The sequence below is a fragment of the Barbus barbus genome (genome assembly GCF_936440315.1).
Source record: "Barbus barbus genome assembly, chromosome: 50".
In the NCBI taxonomy this organism is placed as follows: Eukaryota; Metazoa; Chordata; class Actinopteri; order Cypriniformes; family Cyprinidae; genus Barbus; species Barbus barbus.
The window spans coordinates 15,060,177-15,087,676 of NC_136728.1; the positions used below are offsets into that span (position 1 = coordinate 15,060,177).

General features: G+C 34.5%; 1 protein-coding gene across 1 annotated transcript in view; it reads left to right on the forward strand.

Annotated features, from left to right (window-relative positions):
- ntrk3a (neurotrophic tyrosine kinase, receptor, type 3a) overlaps positions 1-27,500 on the forward strand; it is a 207,904-nt gene that overhangs the window by 176,014 nt on the left and 4,390 nt on the right. Inside the window, exons 12-15 of the mRNA XM_079414124.1 lie at positions 10,532-10,662; positions 16,404-16,576; positions 17,862-18,105; positions 25,686-25,844. Coding sequence (XP_079270250.1) covers positions 10,532-10,662; positions 16,404-16,576; positions 17,862-18,105; positions 25,686-25,844 — 707 coding nt within the window. The remainder of the gene's footprint in view (positions 1-10,531; positions 10,663-16,403; positions 16,577-17,861; positions 18,106-25,685; positions 25,845-27,500) is intronic.

A 27,500-nucleotide genomic window follows, 5' to 3' on the forward strand; every position in this document is an offset into this window, starting at 1 on the left:
CCCTAACCATATAGTAAATACATGTAGTTTATATTACACAGTGCTTAAATGTATACTTGAACTGTAACAAGGACACCCTAAAATAAAGTGTAGCCAAAATATTTTTGTATGTGTTTTACAGAAGAAAGAAAATTAAATATATATATATATATATATATATATATATATATAAAATTGAAACGACATGAGGATGAGTAAATGATGCCAGACTATTAATCCCTTTACTGTACATGAAGCCTTCCTGTAGCTCAAATAGTAGAGCATGGCGCTAGCAACGCCAAGGTCATGGGTTCGATTCCCAGGGAAAGCAAGAGCTGATAAACTGTAACTTGAATGCAATGTAAGTCGCTTTGGATAAAAGTGTCTGCTAAATGCATAAATGTAAATGAAAATGAAACATGCCACACTATGAGGGGCTGAACCTTCTTAAAACCAAAATCCAAAAATTGCCCCTGAAAAAAGCTGCTAATGTAAACAACTTAAGTCGTGCCATGCTCTCTCTCGGGTTGTTTGCCCTGTTGAGCCTATACCTCACTATAAATGCTAATGCATTCCCACCAACTCATTAAAAGACTCTAATGGCAACATAGTGGCGTAACGGTCATTTGCCAACAATGTATAACCTTCATCGCTTCTCCTCATCATCCGTTCTCCCACAATATGCCGCATAATAAAATCATTAGGCTGCTGCCGTTGCAACCTAATTAATTAACCCAATAAAGCAGTAAATAAAGGCCTAGCTCTTAAGGCAGGCATGTGACTGACGTGGCTGTTTTGACGCTGTAACTTTTATGCATCGACCTCCGTCGTCTGTCGCCTGAGAGACGATGTACTAAATCACAATTACCTGGGGCGAAACATCGAACGGAACGCGTGCTCTGTGGATTAGCCTTGTTTGGTACACAAATTGGTTTGTATATAAATCTGGTTGAATTAAGTTTGTTGACTTCTGGCCTGGTGTGTTTTCAATAGTAATGAATTAATTATTTTCGGAGACACGACTCACAAAGCTTTTTCATCTCTCAAGAGCTCGTCGGAAAAAGCCTATCATAGACCCCGGTATGCAAATGTATGTTCAGGTACAGGATAATTGAGAGCACTGAGTCTAAATGACCCGTGTGTGTGTGTGTGTGTGTTGCGTGCGCGCCGTTTACGCATACACAACGCGGGATAACGTATGTAATGAATGTAAATCTTACAGGTTTAAGCTTCAGAACATTCGAGTCAGGATGGGATGTTTGTGAACTGAGGCAGCATTAGAAATCTTTGCTACTCGCAGGATGTTTGAATCTCAGTAGTTCTTACTGTGCTTGTGTGTTTTGTGTATGTACGGTACAGATCGAAGGATGGATGGATAGATGGATCTTTATAGATATACAGTATCTTCATGTGTGTTTATTTATTTATATGTTCATGCATTAATTATACATTCATTATATTAAATACTATATGTAAGTAATATGTAAATATGTAATATAAATTCTTGCACACACAATTAAGAAATTTGAGAAATAAGAATAAAGAAAAATATATATAATTTATTTATTTGATTATACATCTTTATACATCAAAATTATGTATAATATGTAAAAATTGTAATTGTATGCTAAATATAGCTATTTTGAAATTGTATATGTTACTTTATACACACTCTCTCTATTTGTCAAAAGTCTGGATGAATATATATATTTAATGTGTTTGAAAGATCAGCAGCTCACCAGTACTACATATTTTTACAATTTAAAGAGAGAAATTCTTTTACATACAAATTGTTAAAAATTAAAAAATTATTTAAAAAACTATCTATAAATAATTTTGTAATCTGTAACTATATATATATATTACAATTAATTATAATTAAGGTTTAAAGAGAAATTCTTGTAAAAAAAAAAAAAAGAGAAATAAATATTCAATAGATTTAGATGTATACATTTATTTATTAACAAATTTACTATAATTATGTTTAGATACAATATTTTATAAATATATAAACGAATAGGGTTAGGGTGTGTATATATATATATATATATATATATATATATATATATATATATATATATATATATATATATATATATATATACCCTAACCCTATTCACGCTTATAATGAATAAATATACATATTTTAATATGTGAGTTGATATATGCTGTGTTACACACAAACACACACATACATATATATATACATACACATACAGTACAGTATATGTGTGTGTATAATTACAATTTCATTCTACTATTATTTTTATTAGTAGTAGTAGTAGTAATATTTCATACTTTATTGCTTTCTTTCAAAATACTGACGCTTAATAGAGGGACCTCTATTTTTCTGTAGTACTGTGTTCTCATCTGAAAATGGACAAGCTCTGACAGCTTTGAACATTTTGGAGCCACACAATTTCATCCAGATCAATCATCAGGGGAGCGTGTTCTCCAGGTCACTCCATCTCAAAGAGTCGAGCTGACGTGACGTGCTGTGGACTAACGTGTCCCACACTCACTTCATTCCCTCAGCACTGGAGGGGCTGGACATTACTCCAGGCTCCAGATGAAAACACGGGAATTCTGTTAACGAGTAATCATTCGGAGAACGAGCAGCACAGTTTTCCATTTTCCTGTTATGCAAGAGTGTTAAGTGTAGCTTTGTATCTAACTTGGTGTTGCAGACAGGGTATTGATCGTTTTTTTCTGATCATGAGAAAGCATAAATAAAACCATTTTCTGGTGTATGATTTTCTCAAATTGTCAATCAAACAATATACACTTCTATAGAGTTAAAAAACGGTCCTCTGATGCAAGCATTGCACTGTTTAATTTATTTCCTTCAATAAACATCCTGGTTTCTTCTTGAAAAGCATCACAGCCCTGGCAGATGATTACAACTGTCTTGGAGATATTTTCAAAAATCCTATTTCGATCTACATCGATTTCAGCGACATCTCTTGTGCCACAATTGATTGCCAAGTACCGCTTCTGCAGAATGCTTTAGCTTTATTTGCGTCACATTCAATAGCGCCAATAGACACTTGTGTGTAAACATCCTGGCCTGGTCTGTTATTCTCTCACTGTCTGGTAGTGCATGAATGACTGACTCATAGTGGCAAATTGACTGTCATTGCTCATGTTACACCTACTATATAGACGGCATCAGCACAAAGCTCAAATCTCATTCTTGAGTCCATCCTTTCCACACACACACACACACACACACACACACAATCAACAAGCTTTTTCACACGCCAGTGCCCACAGTTAAGCTTCATTCCTTATTCATGTGATTGTCATGTTTACTTACCCTGTTTTTGTTGTTCAGGAATCATACACAGACATGAATTGCTTAGTCTTTTATTTTTTACAGCCGCCCCTTCCATCCTTGAAATATATGATATTTTTACACAGATTCATCTTGAGTGACAGTTGCAGTGGTTTATATTCAGTATTTTTATTTTCAGTAACGCCATTATCCGGCTATTATAAGCTTCACATAAAATGTTCTATTATAAAATATGATGTCAAAACTATAATTATGTAAGCTATTATATTAGTTACTATTATTGCTGAGAACAAGCTACTATTGCAAGATATTACATAATGCGTTTAATTGGGAATGTTTTATAAATCATAAAATATACAAGCTTCACATAAAATGTTCCCTGCGTCTTTGTGTGTGTGAGTGTGTGTGTGTGTTCTCCTCATGAGAGCAGCAGAAGCCAGTGATCCATCTTACAGCCATGTTTTTGTTCAGTTCACATGTAGGCTTTGAAATAGTGTGTTTAGATCTATCGTACCAGGTACCAGGCTCTATCTTCAACGCCCCTGTAGTAAAGACCTGGGGAAAGATATTCATCATAGCAATGCATACGAGGAACGCTAAATAAAACTGTGATATCTCACCAGCTCATAACCACACGGAGCATGCATTTCACCTGCTGCTGACTGGCTTTTAACAGTATCCGTCCCCCACGAGCCGTATTTTCTCACCTACACGTATCTGCTTTTTTAGATGCTCTAAAGCATGCTTTTTCCAGACCACAGGGAAATATAGAACTAAGGAGATAAAAAGGAGAAAAACGATATGATTGTGGAATAGTAAAAAGCAGGCCTTACATAAAACTACCTGGATTGAGTCCGTTGAGACGCTGGTTTCTCAACAGGCCTGAATCGTGAGCGAGAGATGCTTTGTTATGTGTTCTTGTGGGAGGAAAGTGAGGAAATGGCACAGTGTTGTGTATGTAGGACACATTGTTGTCAAGTGGGCGAGTTCATGTGCTACAGACTGTCTTTTGACGGACAGGAAGAGGGGGTGTGTGTGCATTAACAGACAGGAACACGTCCCACGGTCCCCTCCGACAGTCCTTGCGGGGCTGCTTCTGACAGCCGGTACCGATAGTAAGCAATGGATGTAAACACGCAACCAGGGACGCAGCAGAAGACAGGCTTACATTAACCTCGCCTGCAAATGGCTGCGCACCCCCGTGCTTTATTAATAGTATCTTGAGGGCGCTTGTACAGCACATGTGCTTGTTTAATCGGGATTGTGAAAAAATAACACTTGGACATCTTTGCAAACACAACATGTGGCCTTGTCACATGGAGCTCTATTTAGCGTGGATGTGTTGCTCTCAAGGAACGAGTTATTTTTAATTGGGATATAAAACATTGGCGAACAATATCTACTGATATGCGTTTTGCTTTCATGGCTCTTGAGTTTGCTTGTTTTTAATCGGTCAGTCAATCAGTTAGACAGTTAATTTTAATTAAAAAATAAAGGACTCTGGTAAGTCTCACAAAACGTGTTTGGGACATATTTTATTCAATTTTCATCCTACTGTATAATATTATTGCATAAAAAAATGAAACTTATTTTTAAAACAAGCTATTTTTTTAACTCCATTTCTAATTAAAAACAAAAATGCAGCCTTGATGAGCCTAAGAAACTTTTTTTATTTTTTTATTTTACGGAGCCCATATTACTTATTCCTTGAAGTATATTTTTACTATTTGTAGTACAAAATATATACTTTTTTAAATTAATGATTTATTTAATGAATTTATTTTGATTCTGTTTTGAGTAAATACAAATTCTAATATAACAAAGACTTTTTTTTCAAATGAAATGCATACTAAGATTTTTCATTTAATCAACTATTTTGCATTACACTGAACTAAAATGAACTGTTTAAATGTGCTTAACTGTCATGAAAGAAAAAAAAATCAATATAATCTTAATGTAATAGCTGGCTGTTTTTCTTCATGCTAAATACAATTTCCTTTTATTCATTATTTTATAAATTTGGGTGTAAAAAATTACTTGAAAATGTGCTCACCCTTGGACCATCCAAGATGTAGATGAGTTTGTTTCTTCATCAGATTTGGGGAAATTTAGCATTATATCACTTTCAGTGAATGGGTGCCGTCAGAATAAGAGTCCAAAACCATCACAGTAATCCACATGACTCCAGTCCATCACTTAACATCTTGTGAAACAAAAAACTGCATGTTTGTAATAAATCCAATATTAATATGTCTTCTATCCATAATCTCATCTGAATCAGGAGAGAAATATGCACAGATCACACATCATACAAGCGAAATGGTCCAAATCAGTTCTAAACAAATATGTCAGTGGATTTTAATAAGAGAGCACAAAAGAGGATGAACTTTTTCACCGGAGGAAGCGTTATTATGGGCTATGGACTCGTATATGTGACCCTGGACCACAAAACCAGTCATAAGGGTACATTATTTGAAATAGCTTTAAATAGCATGTATGGTTAATAAATAATAAATAATAATATGTATGTATTAAATAATATGTATGCACTGTAAAAAATTTAATAAAATAAAAAGTTGAGCCAACTTAAAAGTGTAAGACTTTTAAGTTTGCCCAACTTTTTTTTTTTTTTTTTTTTTACAGTGTGGTTTGTTAGGATAGGATAGTATTTGGCCGAGAAACAACTGAAAATCTGGAATCTGTGGGTGATGTTTTTATTAGCTGTTTGGACTCTTATTCTGATGGCACCCATTCACTGCAGAGGATCCATTGGTGAGCAAGTGATGTAAAATCTATTCCAATGAAGAAGCAAACTCATCTATATCTTGTATGGCTTGAGAATGAATACATTTTTGTCAAATTAAATTTTTCTTGATGAACTATTCCTCTAAAGCTTCAAGTTTTCAGCATCACTGCTACTGTCAGATATTCCATTTCCGGCTTTTGTTTACTCCGTTGTTTCTCAGCCTTAAAAGACTGTAGCATTTTAAAAGGAGTTGTTTACAAAACAGTCGTAAGTGCATTAAGTCATCACGCAGGAGGAAATGACTTTCTGGCTGACTGGAAACGAACAGGTGCTCTTTCAGATTCATTTAGCGTCGCTTTCGAGCGTGGAAGGAAATTGCTGCGGGGAAAGTCCGGCCTAATCCAGTTTTTTTTTTTTTTTTCGTGCAGCGATTTACATGCATTTGAACCCGAATCAGCTTTGGTCTGGTCTGTTGTGTCACTTTCAGCGAGACCGAGTAAACATCTGCGGCAGAGCGGTGGGGATAAAAAGGCCTAATTAGGATGAAGTCCATGTCCTGTATTCCCAGCTGCTCGCTATGTTTAGACAGACAACATCTAGCGCGGGTAACCTCTTCTCCTGAGTTCCCTCTCACAACGCAACCTGTGAGGTGAACGCAACACAACAGTTGGCGTAATAAGACAATTAGCCCCCGCAATTTGTAACTTTCCTAATTGCACCGCAAGCTGAAAGCGCTTCCAACGCACCCGTCACCTGCTAATTGTGAACCTATCACTCACAAGAAAATGTAGAATATGAAATGGAGGAAACAAAAAGCCGGTCTCTCTCTCTCCGTCTTTGTCTCAAGCTCTCTCTCTCTCATCGTCTTTTTCTGTCCTGATTAAATAAATGCTTTTTAATTAGTTTGGAAGTAATGCATGTGTTTGCCATCCTTTGTCTTAATCTCCACCGGTGCCTTTGTGAAAAAACCTTCTGCGACTGAGACTCATACAATCGAGTGTGCTGAAATATTTACCATCGTCGTTGGACGCCTGCCACAACGTGCAATTGCCTCGGCAGCCCTAAATGAAATTGTCCCTAATATGTTTCTGCTGATTAGAGCCTCTGTCGGGGCGATTGCCAGCTAATACAAAAAGCTATCCTTGAGTGCTGTCCATTCATCAATATTTGTTTTTGTTTTTTTTTCCTTGAATAATTGGCCTTTCTGCTGGGGAAAAATCGTAGAATGACTCGTAACTTCAGGCAGTAAGTGTTGATGTTGGACATTGGCTTATCCAAAACTCCTGTTTGGAGTAGCAGATGCCGTTGTGGTCGGCCATATGGAGCTCGCTGCCTCACAGCAGACTGAGAGCTGGGAATGGAAGCAGGTGGAAGGTACAGAGATTAAAGACCCGCTCAGGCTGCTTTACGTCACTATGAGTTGCGCTTCGCTAGCCGTGGTTAAATCTGCTCAGTTTGACATTTCTATTCGGATTGAAGATGGGTCATCGACTTGTGTGGAACATAGAAAGGTTACTTGCAAATGAATATGAAATGTGTTGCTCCTAAAAAAAACTAGGAAATTGCATTGCATTGGCTCTTGGCTCTCAAAAATTACCAATATGAATTTCTTTGTACGTTATATGTAAAATAAAAAATAAAAAAAATACAATTTTCATGGCTTTTAAATATTATTGCATTTTAATATTTAATATAGTAAAATTAATAAATTTTCATAAATAAATTATAAATAATGATTCATTACAAACATTTTATTTATTAATGATAATGTGAACACAAAGATAATTAGCTTTTAAATTACATTTACCTTGATGTGAATACTTTTTAAAATATATGATTTGAATATACAATAAAAACCATTATAGAAGCAATTAAGATTGCTTTTGTAATTTTCATAAATAAACTCAAATAATAATAATAATAATATAAAAATCATTCATGATAAATACATGAAATAAATACATACTAATAATTGCTAACTATTAAATTGGAATAAATATTCAAATGTAGTAGTAGTAGTAGTAGTAATAATAATAATAATAATAATAATAATAATAATAATAATAGTAAAATAAAATATTAACATTTATTAATAACTAACATAATAACTAACATTTATTAACTATAAAATTGCTATCAATATTAAAATATAATAATAATATAGAATTAATATATAATCATAAATACATGAAAATAAATATTTACAAACATTTATTAACTATAAAATTGTAGTAAATATTAAAATATAATAATAATAATAATGTAAATACAAAATGAAATAACATTTACTTTGATCTTTTTAATACTTTGACCTTCCTAAATGTGAGCATTTTTACTTGAAAATATTGTATAACATACAAATAAATTCAAATAAATATATTATTTTGACCTGTATTATTTATTTAACAAATGTATGCATTCTGAATTATTTGGCAAAAAATTATGCAAATGTATTATTCTAACAAAGTTCTGTATGAATTGATATTCTTACATTCAGTTGGCATTCAATTCTGTACGGCCATTTACATAAGAATGTGTTATTTTAAGGTTTTGTTCTGCTTGTGTCTCATGAATGAGGCCTATTGTTACAGTAGTACAGGTAATAGTTACTTTTGTGTTATTGTCAGGCTCTAATTCTTGTGACACTTTTTATCTGTTTATTTATTTAACATATTTAAAGTGGTTATTTTTGCTGTGGAAAAGTTTGTAGTTTACATGCTACAGCTAATACCTTGTATGAGTTCAAAATCTACCGTATAAACGTACCATTAACAGTACACTAAAGTGCCCTTGGAAAGCTTTCTTTGTTGCTTTTCATTTGTCATGGTGACCTGCTATATGTTGTTCTATCGATCAAATTTCTTCATAACATCCAGCAATTATCTGGACATCAAAGTCAGGAGATGATCATCTCCAGATTATCACCTGTCGTGGCAGTATTTATTAGGGTGTTTGAGGTTACATTCCTCTCTCAAGGGCAGAGCGGCAGTAAAGCTCAGCGGGGACTTGAACCAGCAGCAGACTGGTTGCTGCTCCATTAGTCTGCCCAGTGGACCAAGCGTGACTTCATTCATCTCTGTATCAGAGGCAAATCCACCTGATCTCCTGTGTTCAGTTCGTTTCATACTGCAGCTCCCGATGGGTGCACAGAGATTCTGATGTAAAACGATGCAGATGTGTGTGTATGTGTGTGTGTGTTGTGTTGTGTAAATGTACACTACAGGTGTACGTTTGAGCAGCCAGGTTAAATGAACTGCATTCAGAGATCGCAGCAGGTATCTAGGATAAAAGGGATGAAAGTACATGAATGCTGGAAAACAAATTACATCAAACGGTTGCCTCAGTGTGTCATGTTTTGCAAGGTTGCGTTACCTTGAATTACCTTTAATAATGTAAACACAAAATTAAATGCATGCATGTTACATTTACCTCAAATGTACGTGACACATTTTGGACTCTTTTAACTTGATTGGAATATTAATACATTCAAATACATATTATTTACCAACATTTATTTTATAATAATAATAATAAAGATAAATGTTTTATGTGACTGAAATATTAATACATTTAAAGTGTATTAATAATAGTAACAACAACAATTAGGACTTATTAGTATTATTATTAATGTTAATATTAATTAAATATTCACTAACATTTATTTTATAATAATATATTATTATTATTGATAATAATATAGTATATAGTAATTATTTTTACTTTACTGAAATGTTAATACTTTTAAATAGATACATACTATTTACAAATATTTTATTTTTAATTGTAAAGTGTATTAATAATTAGGACTTTTAATAACAATTAGGACTTATTAGGATTATTAATATTATGAAATAAATACATAAATATTTATTAACATTTAATTTTTAATAGTTATTTATTAATACCACAATGTATGTTGTTCACACAGAAATTTGTCAGAATGATAAATTAGTAAGAAGATTATTTTAACAACATTAAACCAAATTATAACAACAATACTAAATTGTATTATTTATTATTATTATTATTATTAGAAGTAGTATAGTATTAATAACAATAATAATAATAATAATACATTGTAGTATTAATCAATTAAATGTTCTTAATGATAATAATGTTATTATTAAAAAATAAATGTTAATAAATTTATTTATTTATGCCATACTATTAATATTAATAATCCTGGTAAGTCCTGATTGTTGTCGTTGCTATTATTATTATTTTATGAATCATGCACAATAAGACCTGTAAATAAATTCTATTTTGATTTCATATTGCCTTAAAATTTCTTTTGGTTTCTTTTTGTTAATTTTTCTTGCACACTATATATCATAGGAGTCCGTTTTTGGTGCCATGTTCTTTCAGTTTACCTGATCAGGCTGAGTGACAGCAATCCGACTCATGAAATTCACACATTCCTCAATCTCTGTTTTGCAGCACCGCCCGCAGGAAGACTGTCACACAATCCGCTCAATCACTCTCTCTCTCTCTCTCTCTCTCTTCCCCTCCAGATGTACAGCACATTAAGCGCAGAGACATCGTGCTCAAGAGGGAACTGGGCGAAGGGGCCTTTGGGAAGGTGTTCCTGGCAGAGTGCTACAACCTAAGCCCCACTAAGGACAAGATGCTGGTGGCTGTCAAGGTAAGAGATGATCCCTCCATTCCAGCAGGGCCGTGGTGCTCTCCAGTTACACAGGACTCATTCCAAAGGTCAAGCCCCTTTTTCCAGCCCCCTCGAATGACATATAAAGTTGATCCTCCTGTGCCTGCCGGAGAGGACTTTCTTTCGGGGAACGATCGCTAGACGTCTTGGTGGTGGAGGATTTGTTGACTAAGATCAATGATGGAAAGAGCTCTGCTGTGCTCCAAGGAGAGATCAGCTACAGTAGCGTTTAATATTTGGCATTGATATAAGGTTTGGGAGGGTATTAAGATATTGCACTGCTGTGGTTTAGTCTTCATGACATAGACAGAGAGGAATGAGTCACCGCTGTGGGCAGACGATTCCTGGATAATGCTTTAACATGGTTTACCACATGGGATTGTTCACCAAGGTCAAGGAACTCAGCGTCCAGTGAGCTGAAGCGCTCTACTGAAGACGGCCTCTAGATCAATGCTGATCTATGAGTGTGTCAGTTTGTCTGTCAGTTTAGAAATGTCAAGGTTTCAAGTTTTGACAGATGCTGACATGTTGAAGTATGAAGTCAAACATATACTATTTTGTTGTGAATATAAAAAAGGAAAAAAATATATAATTTTGTTTTTATTTGTTATAAATTATATGATTAATAAAAATTAACTAACAAAAATATATATAACTTAATACAATTAAGTATTAGTTCTGTTAAAACTGTTTATTGTGAATTAACAGTTTTAATGGAAGCCGTTTCTGCCACAGGAAAAGGGATAAGGTCTCTATTTTTCTTCCTTTTTTTCTATTCGATAGTGGGAAAAAGTTAGAATTGTAAGGTGTAAACTCAGAATTTGGGGGAAAAATGTCAGAATTGCGAGACGTGAACTCAGAATTCAGAGAAAAAAGTCAGAGTTGCAAGACGTAAACTAAGAATTCAGAGAGAAAAAAAAAGTCATAAACTACACTCTTAGAAGAAAAGGTTTAAAAATAAACCTTTTGAGGTTCCTGGAGATTGCAACTGTGGGGGAACCTTAAAGGTTCATTTTTGAACCTTTTTGAAAAGGTTCTAATTGGAACCTTCACTTAAAGGTGCATTAATGGCCCTCATGGGTTCCTTTTTGAACCTTTTTCTAGATAGCAATAACATTACTACTACTACTAGTAATAATATTGTTGTTGTTATTATTATTATTATACATTACTAATCCAATTTCACTGTATAGACAGAACACTGTGATTATCCATAAACTGTTTAATACATAAATATGTGTTACAAACAAACCAACAAACACATAAATAAATAAACAACAATCAAACATAAATATGTATTACAAACAAACCAACAAACACATAAATAAATAAACAACAATCAAACATAAATATGTATTACAAACAAACCAACAAACACATAAATAAATAAACAACAATCAACATCATTCATTTATATACATATACATATACATTCATTTAATAAAAATAAATAAATGACATTGGTTTTGGCATTATGATACATTAAACAGTTTTCAATTAATGTCAGGGTGTCTCTCAACTTTGAAGCATATTCAGTGTTGAAGATGAAGTGTAGAGCCGTGTTCACATCGTCTACTTCACAGACCTCCTCCCCTTCCATTATTATTTCTAAAAGAGACTCTGCATCCAAGGCACGTCCCTTTATAAACAGCACAGTGTTGGGTGTATGTGGTTCCTAAACAAGGAGAAAATAATGTTATACTATAACAATATTTAGTAGTTAAAAGATTAAAAAATGAGTCAGTAATAAATCTTTGACTATTTTTGAACCTGTCAATGTAATAGAGGCTTTGAAAAGAAAGATGAGGCAGTGTAAACTATATTATCAATATAATAAAGATAATAGAGAGGGTGGCAAGTAGTCAGGAAAAACTACATTATGAGCATTTTGGTTGCAAGAATCCCTTACTAATTTACTAAGTTGACATCAGTGAGAAAAATGTAATTCTAATATATAACAAACTGTAATCAAAAGTATATGACCCCATTAAAGGGATATTTTGTCGTCATTTACTCTCCCTGATGTTGTTCCAAACAACCCTTTTTCTTCCGCAGAACACAACATAAGGTATTTTTAAGAATGTTAAAGAAAATCACTGGGGTCCAGAACAACATGTCAATGATTTTCAGTGACATTCTTGAAAATAATTTATTTCACAGAACAAAAGAAAGTCATACAAGATTGAAACAACATGAAGGTGAGTAAATGATGACAGAATTAGAATTTTTGTTTGAATATTCCATTTATTCATTCTTTCTGCTGTTACTGTGGAACCTCCATGGAGCCAAACAGTTCCACAGAATAACCCCATAGACAAATGTTTAGAAGAAATCATAACCAGGAGAAGGGGTTGAAGAAGAAAAAATATAGATTTAAATATTATGGATACACTCTTCCAGATACATTCACCTCACTGATGACATAAAGAGATCTCAGACTCTCCTTTAATAGACGTGGAAACAGCAGGACAGCAGCAACCATTGAGACCTTAAATATAAAATTAGTTAAATTGAATATGGCATACTATGTTTCTGATCATTGTGATTCTTACTGTTCATGTAAATCAGCGATTTATTGCCTTTGTGTGCCAAATCAATGCAGATTTGTTTTTCTTCGTCCAACAATATCAACCCCAACTGCTCTTCTTTGGCACTCGTTGATCACTGTTTGTGTCACCAGACTCTGTTTGTAGCAACATATTGGGTAAGTGTTACAGACAAACAATATGTTGTCTTGTCAGTCTTGAGATTGATCCAGGTTAAATATCAATAGGAAGTCCTACAATAAAAGTTTGCAGAAAGGTGCATGTTAGTATGGTAAAAACAGCTCAATGATTTGCAAAGATCATAATATAGTTCGGCTAAACATATATGGACACCTGACCTGACCATTACACCTAATTGAGAATCCCATTAACAATGGGAATGCACTGAAAGTTGCTTTGTAATAACAACGTCAACCAAATGCATAAATGTGAGAAAATGTTAAAGTCACTAATTTCTTCCGTGTATCCCATTAAATAATTATAATAGTTAATAATAATTAGTAGCCTAAAGGGTCCCACATATTTTTAAACCCGTAGAGTAGTAACTTACTCATGGTGTCTGTGATCTTGCTGGCATCTCAGTCTTTAGGTTTTCTTGTAATTTTATGAATTTAACTTAATCCTTAATTTTGGGGAATATTTAAGCTTTTGTAGTCTCAGTTAGGTTCATTAAAATGTCTCCATCAATTTTGGTCTCTGTTAAAACAACAGGAGTCATGAAATTATAGTTATAAAGGCAGTTATAAAGTACATACAAACAGTATTATTTTAATTCAACATATTACCTTGATAGGGACAATGGTGATAATAGCGCCCTGCTGTCGTCCAGGTTCAGTTCTTCATGAATGAACCAGCCTGGAGATGCTGTGATCAAGAATGATGGCGCTGATGTGTTCCTGAATCCTGTGATGGTGTCAGAAGATGATGATCATGTGCTTTACCAGCAACGCGTTGGAAGAAAATCGTGAATAAGTTATCTAATATCTCCATTTTTTTCTTCTTTTTTTAGACACTAATGCTATTACACAGAGAGCAAGTGTCCTGCTTCTCAGATTTTTCTGCTAAGAAAAAGGATTGTAAGACTTAAAAATAAAAGGTTAAAATAGGTTTCTCTAAGACCAAACTCGGTTCTTGAAGGAATCTAATGAAAAAGGAGTTTGAGCTGCAATCCATTTAATTTCATAGCTCTATACTTATACTGTCTCTCAACAATGGTGTCGTTTTCATCTATTTTTATTTCACCTAAGGAACTGTAGTAGCAACATCTGGTCTGAGGCGCAGTTGACACTTAAAGGAAACCTAAATGTGTCTCCTCAGCTTTGAAAGAGCAACCTCTGAGCAATAATACATTCCTCTGGGAAGCTGCTTGGGTTTGTCGGCTTCATGGAGCTCTATCACAGCAGCTGTTGTTTGAAAGTCGTCCAGCTCAAATTCAGAGAGGTCAAGTTTTTCCTTGTATTTTGGCCAAAGAGCTGCCAGCATCTCTCTCGTACCTTTGCTCTCCCCCATCTCCATCTGATGCCCAAGACCTACAGACCCTTATTACGAGTGACAGCCCCCCAGGTGGTGCTGGATTCGTCCCCTCTGCTCTCTGTGCAGGTGGCCAATTTCGCAACACAGGGGTAATAAAGCATTATGGATAGGGATAGATACCTCGCCATCTGCGAATTGGTTCCCTCATCCATCTAAAACGCATGAACCTCTTTGCAATTCCTGATATGGATTAACCCACAGTAGCTCTAATTAAAATTAAACTGCGAGCTCTGAGGGCGAAACGCAATTATAACATAATTGAAGGAGCGATTCCTCACAAACACACCGCGATGCAAGTCTGGCTGCGAGAGGGACTGGGAAACCAATTGACATATCATGGCCAAGGCCACAAAGGGGGGTTATTTTTCTGTGAATGATGAGATATAAGATGACAAAAAGATGGATGTGTACAGGCAACTATTTAATCTTTCAGAAAAGACAAAGACAGGCACGAACAAATCAGAGATGCCATGCTGGTCATTTGTGTCTTCCTTGGCACCCCGAGGTTTAGTCCATGAATACGTGCATTTAAAAATCTGAATGAACTGTTACATGATAAAAAAAAAAAAAACTTATGTTAGAACTTAGAACTGTTACATGAATAATTGAAAGCGGTTTTTGTGTGAACGTATTTCTGTTTTGATTGTGAATTCAAGTCTGTCAATATTTTAAGGTTTTACAGATATGGACATGTATAACGTGGTTACAAGAGGAAACAAAATAATTATAAATTATTATTATGTTATGCATGATATTAATATTTAGGAAATTATATTATACACATTAAATATTAAAATACTTAAATATAAGTAAATCCTTCAAAAATCAGTTTAATATTAGGCCATTTTGCAGCACCATAGCATATATACAGTGCCCTCCAAAAGTATTGGAACAGTAAAGACAAAATTGCTCTATATGATTAAAAGATGAATATGAGACAAAACTACAGAATGTCACATTTTATTATTAGCCATTTCAACACGTTTTACCAGCTGTGACATTCTGTAGTTTTGTCTCATATTCATCTTTTAATCATATTTGCAAATGTCTTGACTCCACAGCCAACAGAGCAATTTTGTCTTCACTGCTATATATATATGTATATATATATGTATGTGTGTGTGTGTGTGTGTGTATGTATATAGAGAGAAATGATTTAAAGCACTTTGGACATCTACAATATCTGCGCAATAACGTTTGTGTCAGCTCATCTACATTTTGATTATGCATTTTAATATATTGTCAGAAATAGCTCTGCATGCTCCATTGGTTTGTGGCATATTGTATATCGTTCAGGATTCATAAACCATTAGAGACGGAACCGTTTAGATCCAGATTAGTTGGAGCGGTTAGTCTCATTAACCTGATTAATTGTTCACTTGAATTATTTATTACCGACTGACTCATTTAAGCCCCCTTAATTAATTTACTTGTACTGTGAGTATCAAAAAACAATAGCAAAGGCACATTTAATTCCTGGATATACACAATATATCCAATCATATAAATGATTTGTTTTGAAAAACGGCTTTTAATTGAACTTTCTCCCACAATATCTTTGGTATCACCCACAATGCTTTAGTTTTTGGGTGTTTTTGTGGTTATTAGACAATAAACTGGCCGTCTTATGTGTCTACGCAGACCCTGAAGGATCCCACCCTTGAAGCGAGGAAAGACTTCCAGCGGGAGGCCGAGCTGCTGACCAACCTTCAGCACGAACACATAGTGAAGTTCTACGGCGTCTGTGTAGATGGAGATCCGCTTATCATGGTCTTTGAGTACATGAAACACGGAGACCTCAACAAGTTCCTCAGGTTTGTGGCTGTTATAATGCAGTAATCTTTGTGGTTTGCTTGTGTAATGATCGCAGATATGAAGGGAATTGGTTATTATTGATTGAGGTCACAGACCAAGTACAACATAATTATGGAACCACTGAATTCCAATGTGATGCTCTGGGAATTTCTTAGTCTTACAAGACCAATTTCTCAACCAGAGGTTCATGATGGAGTTGTAGTGGGGAAAATGAAAATGGAATTGGAATTGCAACCCTTAATTATGATTATGACAGAAATGCCAAATTAATTTTTAAATATATACATTTTTTATTAAATTTAATCATCATCATCCTCAATATTTTAGGAATGTATTAAAGCATTTATATTTTTACAAAAAAAAAGTTAGTTAAGTAGTTGGTTGGTTAGTTTTAGATGTATAACATATTACTGCAAGAACATTTCTTAAAAGTATATCTAACACACACACACACACACACATACATATGTATATAGGTATATATATATATATATATATATATATATATATATATATATATATATATATATAACATAATTATTAAAAAAAGTTAAAATATGCAGTATGTTAAGTCTGTAAAATAAAAAAATTAATAAATTTCACATTTTTTCAATAATTTTATACATTTTATGGCATAGATTTAGCTAAACGTTTTGCTCATAAGTTTACAAACTCCTGCAATTTTCATGATCCTTCTTATTTTGTTGAAATTATTAACATATTCTGCCTGAAGTATGTAAACATATGAGCAGAACTGTATGTATTGCTCATAATTACTCACAAAAACATTGGAAATTTCAATCTTTTATAGGTACTTTAAGTTTTTTTTTTGTGTGATATCAGCAAGTTCGGTCTGACTGTGATTGATAGGTTACAACCTTCCAGAGAGTTATTGAACAAGCAATAGGAAGTGGATACAAAGGTGTACATGGTTTCTGACAGAGCCCTGTCGAAAGAGCAGAAATTGCTTTCTCTTCCCAGCTATAGCGGGATTATGGGGGATAACAGGTTTTGTCAAAACTGCTTCATATGTAATGACACTATAAGGCGATACATTTGTGAAAGGGCAGAGGAACTGGCAGGGATACAAATTTAATCATACAGTATACGTTTCCTTTGAAGAAGAAAGTAATCTATTGGCATACGTAAATGGTGGCATTAGCTCATTCTCATTCTAATTTCATATTGATTCGTTTTGTTACGCATTCATGAAATCATATTAAAGTGTGTTGTAAGCATCCAAATACTTTACAGGACTGAAGTGGCATTATTTTATACTCACAGAGCTCATGGTCCAGATGCAATGATCCTGGTTGACGGACAGCCGCTGCAGACCAATGGGGAACTGGGTTTGTCTCAGATGCTGCACATAGCCAGTCAGATTGCATCAGGGATGGTCTACCTGGCGTCTCAGCACTTTGTGCATCGTGACCTGGCCACACGCAACTGCCTGGTGGGCAACGGGCTGCTGGTGAAAATTGGAGACTTTGGAATGTCAAGAGACATCTACAGCACTGACTACTACCGGGTAAGAGCACTATTGGTTTTGTAAATACTTGAGCGAAATACACTACCAGTCAAAAGTTAAGCTAGTAGGAATAATTAATTGTTGTTTTTGTTATTTTGTTAGTATATAGTCTCCTATATCCAGTATCTCATCAAGGTTGCATTTACTTAATCAAAACAGCAGAAAAACTGTAATATTGTGAATATTGTTACAATTTAAAATAGATATTTTATAATTGATTGTATTTTAAAATGTAATTTATTCCTGTGATGGCAAAGCAAAATTTTTCGACAGCCATTACTCCAGTCTTCAGTTTCACATGATCCTTCTGAATCATATTGCATATCTTAGTATTACTAATATTAAACGTTTTTGCTGAATATATATTTGGAAACCATGATATAGTTCCATTCAATAGATTGGAAAAAAAAAAAAAAGAAACTGTCAAAAATAAAGATCATTATTAATAATTGAGCATCGCTAATAATATGTAATGATTGATCATCAAATATTAGAATGAATTCAGAAGGATCATGTGACACTGAAGACTGGAGTAATGATGCTGAAAATTCAACTTTGCCATCAGTTAAAATATATTAAAATAGAACAGTATTCTAACCTTTCTGAATGGTGGTATATCAAAAAAAGAAGCTGTATTTAGTTCATTGATTAGTCATCAAATATCCACAAAACACAAACTAACCCTTTGTCAACTGTGGATCCATAATTGCATGCATAATTGCTCATTTTAATGACTTCTGAAAAGTTGTAATATTGATATATCCAGCTGCTTTTGCGCTTTGAAAGACTTTAGTCAAATTGTTTCTTTATAATCATTAGCTTAGTCATACCAAGTGTTGTTAATTAAGAACAAGGTTAAAAAAATCTGTATATTTGCTAATTCAAGTTAATTGCAGGTTATTAAAGATACTAGCATAAATACAAACAAATACATCCCATTAAACATTTGACCAGCATCTAAATCATACACGCAGCTCTGAATACAAGCTTTAATGAGCTGTGACCATTTATTGGGTATTTTAAAAATACATTTAAGATGTTAAATTATCATATTCTTGGTTTGCAAGAATAAATTTGTAGAAATTTTAAATCCATGAGGATTCACAACCATATTACATTTAAATTAAATGATTATAGCTTTAAAGGCAGGCACCCCCCCCCCCCCCCCCCCCGGATGGACTATTCCTTAAAAGTTCAAGTGTGAATTCAGACGTGTATCTATAGTTCTGATTCATTCAAGCTGGTTGGCTCAATTATATGCTTCAGATCCATTTGCACTTCTACAGAAGATCCTCAATCAGAATCTTGTCTTTTCTTGACGCAGACCGAGGCCTCTCGGTAGTTTTGGCCTACATGACAGAGGGCTCAATTTGCAAGCTGAAGGCCTTAAATGAATTAAAATGTATGCCTTCACTTAGCGCTCAACAAGAGGATGAATGAGGTGACGCTGAGTTTACAGAGCTCCTCTATTGCTCGACTAGATTAAGCTGATTTGAATATGATTGTTTATCTCGTTGCTTTGAATGTGACTCCCATTTTTAGGGCACTGAAGTTAAATGACAATTTTTCTCACTGTCAGAAATCAAGGAATAATTCAGGAGCCAAACATAAAGCAAACAGCTCAATTAGCATATATTCAGAAGTTGTCGGTGGCTTGTGCTGGACTTTTGAACTGGGGAGACAAATAGCATACTATTATTATAAACAAATATTAAAATGTTTTTAAGAGCATTCAAATAAACCATATCATTGTATACAATAATATTTTAAATGGTATATATTTATTTTTATTATTGTGTATTTATTATTTAATAATAATAATGTATTATATCATAATGTTATTATTTTTAATTATTTTGTGACTGTTTTGTTTATTTATTGTATTCATTATTATTATGATTATGATTATTATTTTATATACTGTACCTACTATATTATATGATATGTGTTTATATTTATTATATGAGAAACAAAAAAATCGATATATAATCTTGGACATCTACAGCATCTACACTGGAAGCAAGAAAAGATTTTGAATACTTTAGAGGGAAAAAAAACCTTATTACCAAAATGTAGAATTGTTTACAGACTTATGCCTCAAAAACATATTTCTAAATGCAGATCAGTAGACAGGGGTTGTTGCAGTGCCCAGAGCATCAGTTCTAATTGCAATGGAGGAAATATGTTACATTAACAGTAAATGTCAAATAGACCATTGCATCTCTTCTCACTTAATATATTCTGTTGCTTACTTTCTTTTAATGGCACTGTGAAATGGCAGATTGCACTCTGCAAAACAAAAGAGACGGCAATCAATTTACCATTCCCAACAAACAGGAAGTGACCCAAACCATCACATTTTTGCACTGACATACTGTCAGACCTCTGTTGTGTGTGTCTTGTGTTTCCACGTGCTCCCTGTGTTTGCATGCCCATATTTGGTTTGTTTCCTGTCCTCATCCTATGTGATCATTAGTTAATTCAAGTCTAGCCGTGTTTGTCTGATTATCCCTGGTATTTAAGTCCTGTCTGTGTTGTGGTATGTCGTCTGGTCTACTCGTTACTCCCCGGTGTTCCTGTCTGTGTCTGCCTTGCCTTGCCGTGATGTCTTCATTAAAGACATATTATTTGAGTTACATCCTCGTCTCCGTGTTCCTTGTTCCTCCCTGCTGTGTGCACCGTGACACATACTACATGCGGCTGCGAGGCAATTTGCATCGATCCATAAAGATCAGCATCATGAGATATATGAAAAAAGTTCAAATTCAAATTGGCTATATCCGCCACTGTTTTTTTTTTAGGATTATTATCGCAATGTTTTTTTTTTTTTTAATAGCTTATTATTTTCTAGCATTATCAGAAATAACATTGAGAATGCTATTTATAGGCCTAGGTAGAGCATTTCAAATCAGTGACTTTGCTATTAGTTAGCGGTCTATGTAGGAAGCAGCTCACTAGGTTTCAGAAACAGAGCTTTTATCACCATTCAGTGATTTTCGCATGAATGCAAACCTGATCTGCAGGTCTATCTTAGCTTCCAGCTGCAATAGGCACATACGCCTCACATCTCTGAGCAGATATAAACCAAAATGGCATCCAACAGCACATCTTCTCTGACACCGGTGACATTCTGACGTGTTCATTCTCCAGAAAGAACCACTACAAGGTGGTCTCCTGGGAATAAACGCAGTCGGTTAGCCCAGAGTCAGTATTCAATAATGATTGTTGTTGCATATAATCTCACTTGCAGAAGGTGGAGAAGCTACAGTCGATTTGGAGTCGCTCGGGTTTTCTTTTTCAGAGTAAATTTGCGCTGAAGGCCATGATGTTGGAACCAAACACCTCAATACCCTGCCAGCTAGACCTGGCAGAGCAAAGTTGAGCTACCTTGCGTCAAATCCATTCAAATGTCTAGAGCTAGCAGGTTCTCCTGTGAGGTTGAAGGACTTGAATACTCCATTAATTGAAACAAAAGTAATAAAATATATATTTATCTATTAATGAAATCTGCTGGAAAAAACAGCTCGAAATTCCAACCGCATGTGTCTTTTTCCTCAATGCTCTTTAACTTCTGACGAGCACTCGTTTAATGACATCATCTCTCATCAGCTGTTCATTGAAACAAACATGCTATTGATTTTAATATGCATTAATTACCGCTGTGATTCCCATACTCGTCGTCTCCGATTCTTCCCCCCTCCAGTCGCTAATTGTGTTGCCTTTCATCGGTGCCCTTTCAGATTGCATTGGCATTTTTGTCACCACCCTGCCAGTTCTCATTCCGGTCTCAACGAAGCCCCGCAGGCTGATTTACATGCATCTGCAGTCTCGTCGTTCCACCTCGGAAAAGATGGCGGGATGCAATCCGGGAGAAGCTATTCAGATGAATAGAAGTTCAATCATTGCAATCGATTCAATTTCCCATACACTCGAGCACAAACATATTCACTAAACAAAAACACTGAATATGTCTGCGTTCAGATTAGCATACTAACATACTACTATTACTATTTCTGCCATATAGCATAAACTGTTGCCTACTCGGTGCACTTTTCTGTATGGATGCACTGCAGTATGCACTCCACTTGACCTGTGTGATGAATGAACTGGGATTAAAAACGCAATCTATGTAAATTGAATTAAAAATGGCAAATGACACTTTCAATTTCCAATTTTAAAACTAAGTGCCACTCACGTGTAATGTAATGTGACACGTAATGAAGCATACTACTGTTTATCTTTGAATAATTTCAAATTAACTTTCATTTTTAAAACATTTTTAAAAGAAAACGTAGGCTGTATAGAGTTAGTGAGTGTAGGATAGTATTTCAGAACAAAAATAGCCTATTTCTTTGGTTTAAAAAAATAGGAGTGTATGTGGACATTAGCAATGGCTAAATTAAACAATAGCATACTACACTAGAATGGTATAAACGGCAAAAAAAAAAGAGTGCAGCAGTTGGGTTCTGAAAGTCCCATGTAACTTATGCTGTAACTTTACCCATGATTCTGCAAAGAAATCTCCACCAATCAAAGAACTGCAGCAAGCAAATTGTGCTTACAGAACTTTCCATCCGCCTACTTCCACTGCAAATGACGTTTCAAGTCAGTCTCTCTATGTTGTCTTAAATATTTGTATGTATGTGCATATTTTTCAATAAACATGTCGGTAACACTTTAGTATAGGGAACAATTCTCACTATTAACTAGTTATAGTTTAATAACATATTGGCTGTTTATTAGTACTTATAAAACACATATTCTGCATGACCATATTCTACATCACAATTCCTTCCCAATATCTAAACTTAACAACTATTACTAGTCTGCTAAATGACTAAATATAATTGTGAACTATCAATTGCTATTGGCTATTGGTTTGTTAATGGCAAGAATTTGACCTTAAAATAAAGTGTGACCATGTCTTATATCTCTAATTAACATCTATTAATCGTGGTTTAAATCAGTGCATTGTTGTTGTTTTTTATTGTCATTCTTTATGGTTTGTATGCAAGTAGTATGTCCTATTCCCCCCAATGCCTGACTGAAAAAAAGTAGCCTGTTATTGTGATAGGCCTATATTGATCTATCTAACCAAAAGAGCCAGTTAACCAGTCTTAAACAGTTAGCGCTACGCTAAGCTAATAAACTAAGCTCTTAGCTTTCTAATCAAAGCCTAATTGAAAACACAAGGAAAGATAAATATTTAATATGACCCTTTTAATTCTCTGACATGTCATTTAAAAGACATTACAGTAGCATGTTTTCATGAATAATAAGCTATTTTTTATCATCAGACTGTGGGGGAAAGGATCTTACACAGCAGCAGCTAGTTGCTAGCATTGCTGCTAACATGTGTTAGCATTTGTTTGACTGTTTCAAGCTCTCCAAACCCTGTTCGTTCCCTCTCCTCTCTATCTTTGTCTATTACTGGTGATCATACCTTCATTACCTTCATCCCTGGCTGACTTTTCTTGGCAAGGATGTTGTGCGCTAACACTAAAGTGGGCCGAGTTAGCCAGGCGAGCAGCTCAGTATGGCCATAGGGAGCAGTTCCTGCCCACACATGGGGAGCACTAGCAGCGGCCCAGTAGTACCCTGAACTCCATCTCACGGAACAAGAGGAGTGTTGTTTGACCGCAGCAGGACTGGCATATTGCTTACACCTCCTAAAGGGCAGAGGCGGGAGGGAAAGAGCGAGCCAGTGAGGGGAGGGATATTTGCCACACATCACTGGAGCCTGTGGGACAGCTTCCTCCTCTGTGAGGAACTGGCTGCGAATGAGAATCACAGAAGCGTAGCTGATTAACATACACAGCCTTATCGTTCCCTACATTAAAGACATTACGGCGGGGGAAAAAAACACTTCCCAGACCTTGAATTATAGTACATCTCAATGCCTCTATAGTTTCCTAATCGTGACGTTCATATTTTTGCACTCATTATTCCGAGTCATTTGGCACAACCTGAGTTATTTTTTGTTGTTTATTTGATAAACAGTGATTCATTCGTCGTCAAACATCGAAAACAGTCACATTTTCCTAATTCTTAAATTGTCATCAATGTTCTCTGTGCTTAGAGACACGTCCTGTTGCCAAGGATACACTCTTGTCAAAGCATTGTGGGACGTGATCCAATAAACATTTTACTGTAATCTCATTAAGAGTTGTTTTCTTCTTACTATTTTCTACCTAAATTAATTTCTGATAAAAATAAAACTGTAATACGCATACTATAAAGCACAAACAGGCAGTCTGAGGACGTACAGTACACGGCAGGCTGCTTTGTATTCCTGCGTTCAGTCGATAGCCTGACCCCCATGTGAGCAAACCACTAATGAGCCTTGTAATTAATACGCAGTCACCACTTACGAGTTGAAAGCCGCAATAACCACGCGGCCGCCATTGAAACGTCACTCTCAGTTGTCCTGGCACGGGTCTGTAATTAACACAGCCCAACAGACACAAAGAGGAAATGGATTCTAAACCAATCCAGTCCGGTGCCGGCCCAGGGCAGAGATGATTAATGTCTCGTTGTTTTAATCAATTAATATCTCACTTAACATGGGGAAGGCCTGGAGAGAGACTTTATTTATGGCCTTTGATTTGGAGCTGTCAAAAACTTTTAATGGATATATTTGTTTTCCCTTTCTCCGTCTTCCTTCCCTGACTTGACAAATCTTGTAAATCGTATTTTTTGTTTTTTTGTTTTTATAGCAAAAGTGGTTGATCTATTTACCAGCTTCTAAAAAGCAGAAATTAGGATTAAAGGCCATTTCACACCAAAAACAAGAACTATACATTTAACTACAATGATCAAATTTAAGGTAGCACTTTATTTTATTTTATCCTGTTATTCATGTACATACTATGTACTTATTATAGTGATTACAATAACTAGGTAATAACTCGGTACTAACCATGAAACTCCCCCTAAACTTAACCCTACCCCATGCAGTTACCTTATATTACCAGTATTTTACATGAGTACTTGAGTGGAATACATCATGCACATACAGTAAGTGCACATACTGTAAAGTAAATACAATTTAGTAATTTGGTTATGATTTATGAAGTAAAATTTTTTTTTTTACCCTATTCACATTGGGTGTCTTGACTTAAATGCTCAAGCTCTTTCAAGTCAGATGAATTTTGATTAGTTGTTAATGTTTTTTTTTTTCAGCTGAAAAAAGTAACATTCTAAAAATTCCAATAATATAATTTCTCTGTGTTGTTATCATTCTACTGGACGTGGTTTGGACGTCACTGTTCTCATAGAATTAGAACAATTTTTTAAACTTTCTAATTATCGTTATAGTTATCATCCTTAGTGTTGACATAGTTTAATAAATTACTAAATGCTATGAAAAATGAAGGAAATCATGGAATGTGGACAAAAATGTTTTAAAATTCCTCTAGGAGCCTTTTAATTATTTTTATTACACAAATACAGGTACATACAAATAAGGATTTTAACTCCTTATTTTAACATGGAGTGTGGCTTGCTTTTGGTAATATTGAGTTTTTGTGAGTTTGTGAAGGTGACTAGTCCTTGATCATCAAAATTTGGTGCCCCGACAGGTGGGAGGACACACAATGCTGCCCATTCGTTGGATGCCACCAGAAAGCATCATGTACAGGAAGTTCACGACGGAGAGTGACGTGTGGAGCTTCGGTGTCATCCTCTGGGAGATCTTCACCTATGGCAAGCAGCCATGGTTTCAGCTGGCAAATAATGAGGTATGCTAATTTTATCGGTTTCCATAAAGAAAAACCCATCAAGAAATCTTTTTGTTTTTAGCTGTTTGCTAGCCCTCTGGCTAGCTTTGGTCAAACGTTATTAGTAAACCACCACCGCTGTATGACTGCCGTAGGCAAAAGCAAGGTGTAAAGATTCATTGCCTAGATGAGATACCAATAAAAGCGTAATGTAGACAGAGCGTCTGTACTGGACTAAAAACTGGATCTGGATTGTGACTCCCACAGTCCTGACAATTATGTAGCCATATGAGACACACTCAGTGCTAATTTTAGCGTAGATTATGGTTATTGGTCAAAATAAATGAAGTCTTCTAGCAGGATGACTAAAGGGGTGAAATTAAACAATCACTGGCTGTTAAATTGAGTCAGTTGACAGGTATAGACAGTAACTCAAGCTAATCTTGAACATGACTTCATTCTATGAAATGAACAGGAAGTACACATCTTGAAATGTCATGTTGTTGGCATATTCATCGCACACACATTCCCTTGTGTGACATGTTAATGAGGAACATCGCTGCTTAATTTTCGGCTATTGTTCTCCATGTAACGTTTCACAACTAAGGTTTGGATGATCTCCAAACAGCCGTGCACACATGGATATGCTGCTCTCAAAATATTCCATGTGTCTGAATAGCAAAAATTATTTACTTTTTCACATAAACCTCATAATTACCACTATTGAACAAAATGTTGTTATGATACGACAAGAGCCTTATAACATTGTTCGCTACTGAGACTGACTTTATGCATTCATTTATGCATTCAAAACAAAATGTTGCAACTAAAGATTTCTATGTGCAGAAAATGCTGAAATATTATATTGTGAGTGACTGTAGATTATAATTAGAGAATAAAGTTGTTATAATAAGAGAAGTTTATGGGTGAATCTTGTGAAACCTTATTTCACTCCCAAATCAAAGGGAGAAAAAGAAATAGATTGTTTTGCATAAAGACAATGAAGGCTGTAATTCTATAATTGTGTGTGTGTGTGTGTGTGTATATAACATTTTGAAATATAAAAAAAAAAAATTAATGCAAAATGAAAATTATGAAAATTATATAGTTAATATATATTATCATATAATTACAGTAATGATTATCTAATACGAATCATAATTGGCAATAAAAGGAATTATCAGATGGACAAATACAATTACAATTACAAATTGCGATTAATAATAAACCTGAAAAGATGAATGTTTTTTTCTGCAAAATATATTTTGGAAAATTAATGTATATATAGCTACATTACAGTGATACAATATATACATACATTACAATGAAAGAAAACAATAATTACATTCTTAAATATTCATGTATATATAAAATCATAGAATTACAGTAATGCTAATCTAATGAGAATGAATGTTGTGAATGATGGCAATTATAAGTAGAAAAAAATGCAAACAATCATAATAGTCCTAAAAGATATTTTATTATATAGTAGTTATATAATAGTTACGAGTAAAAAGTTACTAAAATATGTAAAGTATTATATAAATAGTACTGTCAAATCAATTAATCGCATCCAAAATAAAAATTTGTTTACATAATATATGTGTGTATTTATGTAAATATTCATAATTATATGTTTTAAATGTAAAAATACTTTTCTTAAGAATATATATATTA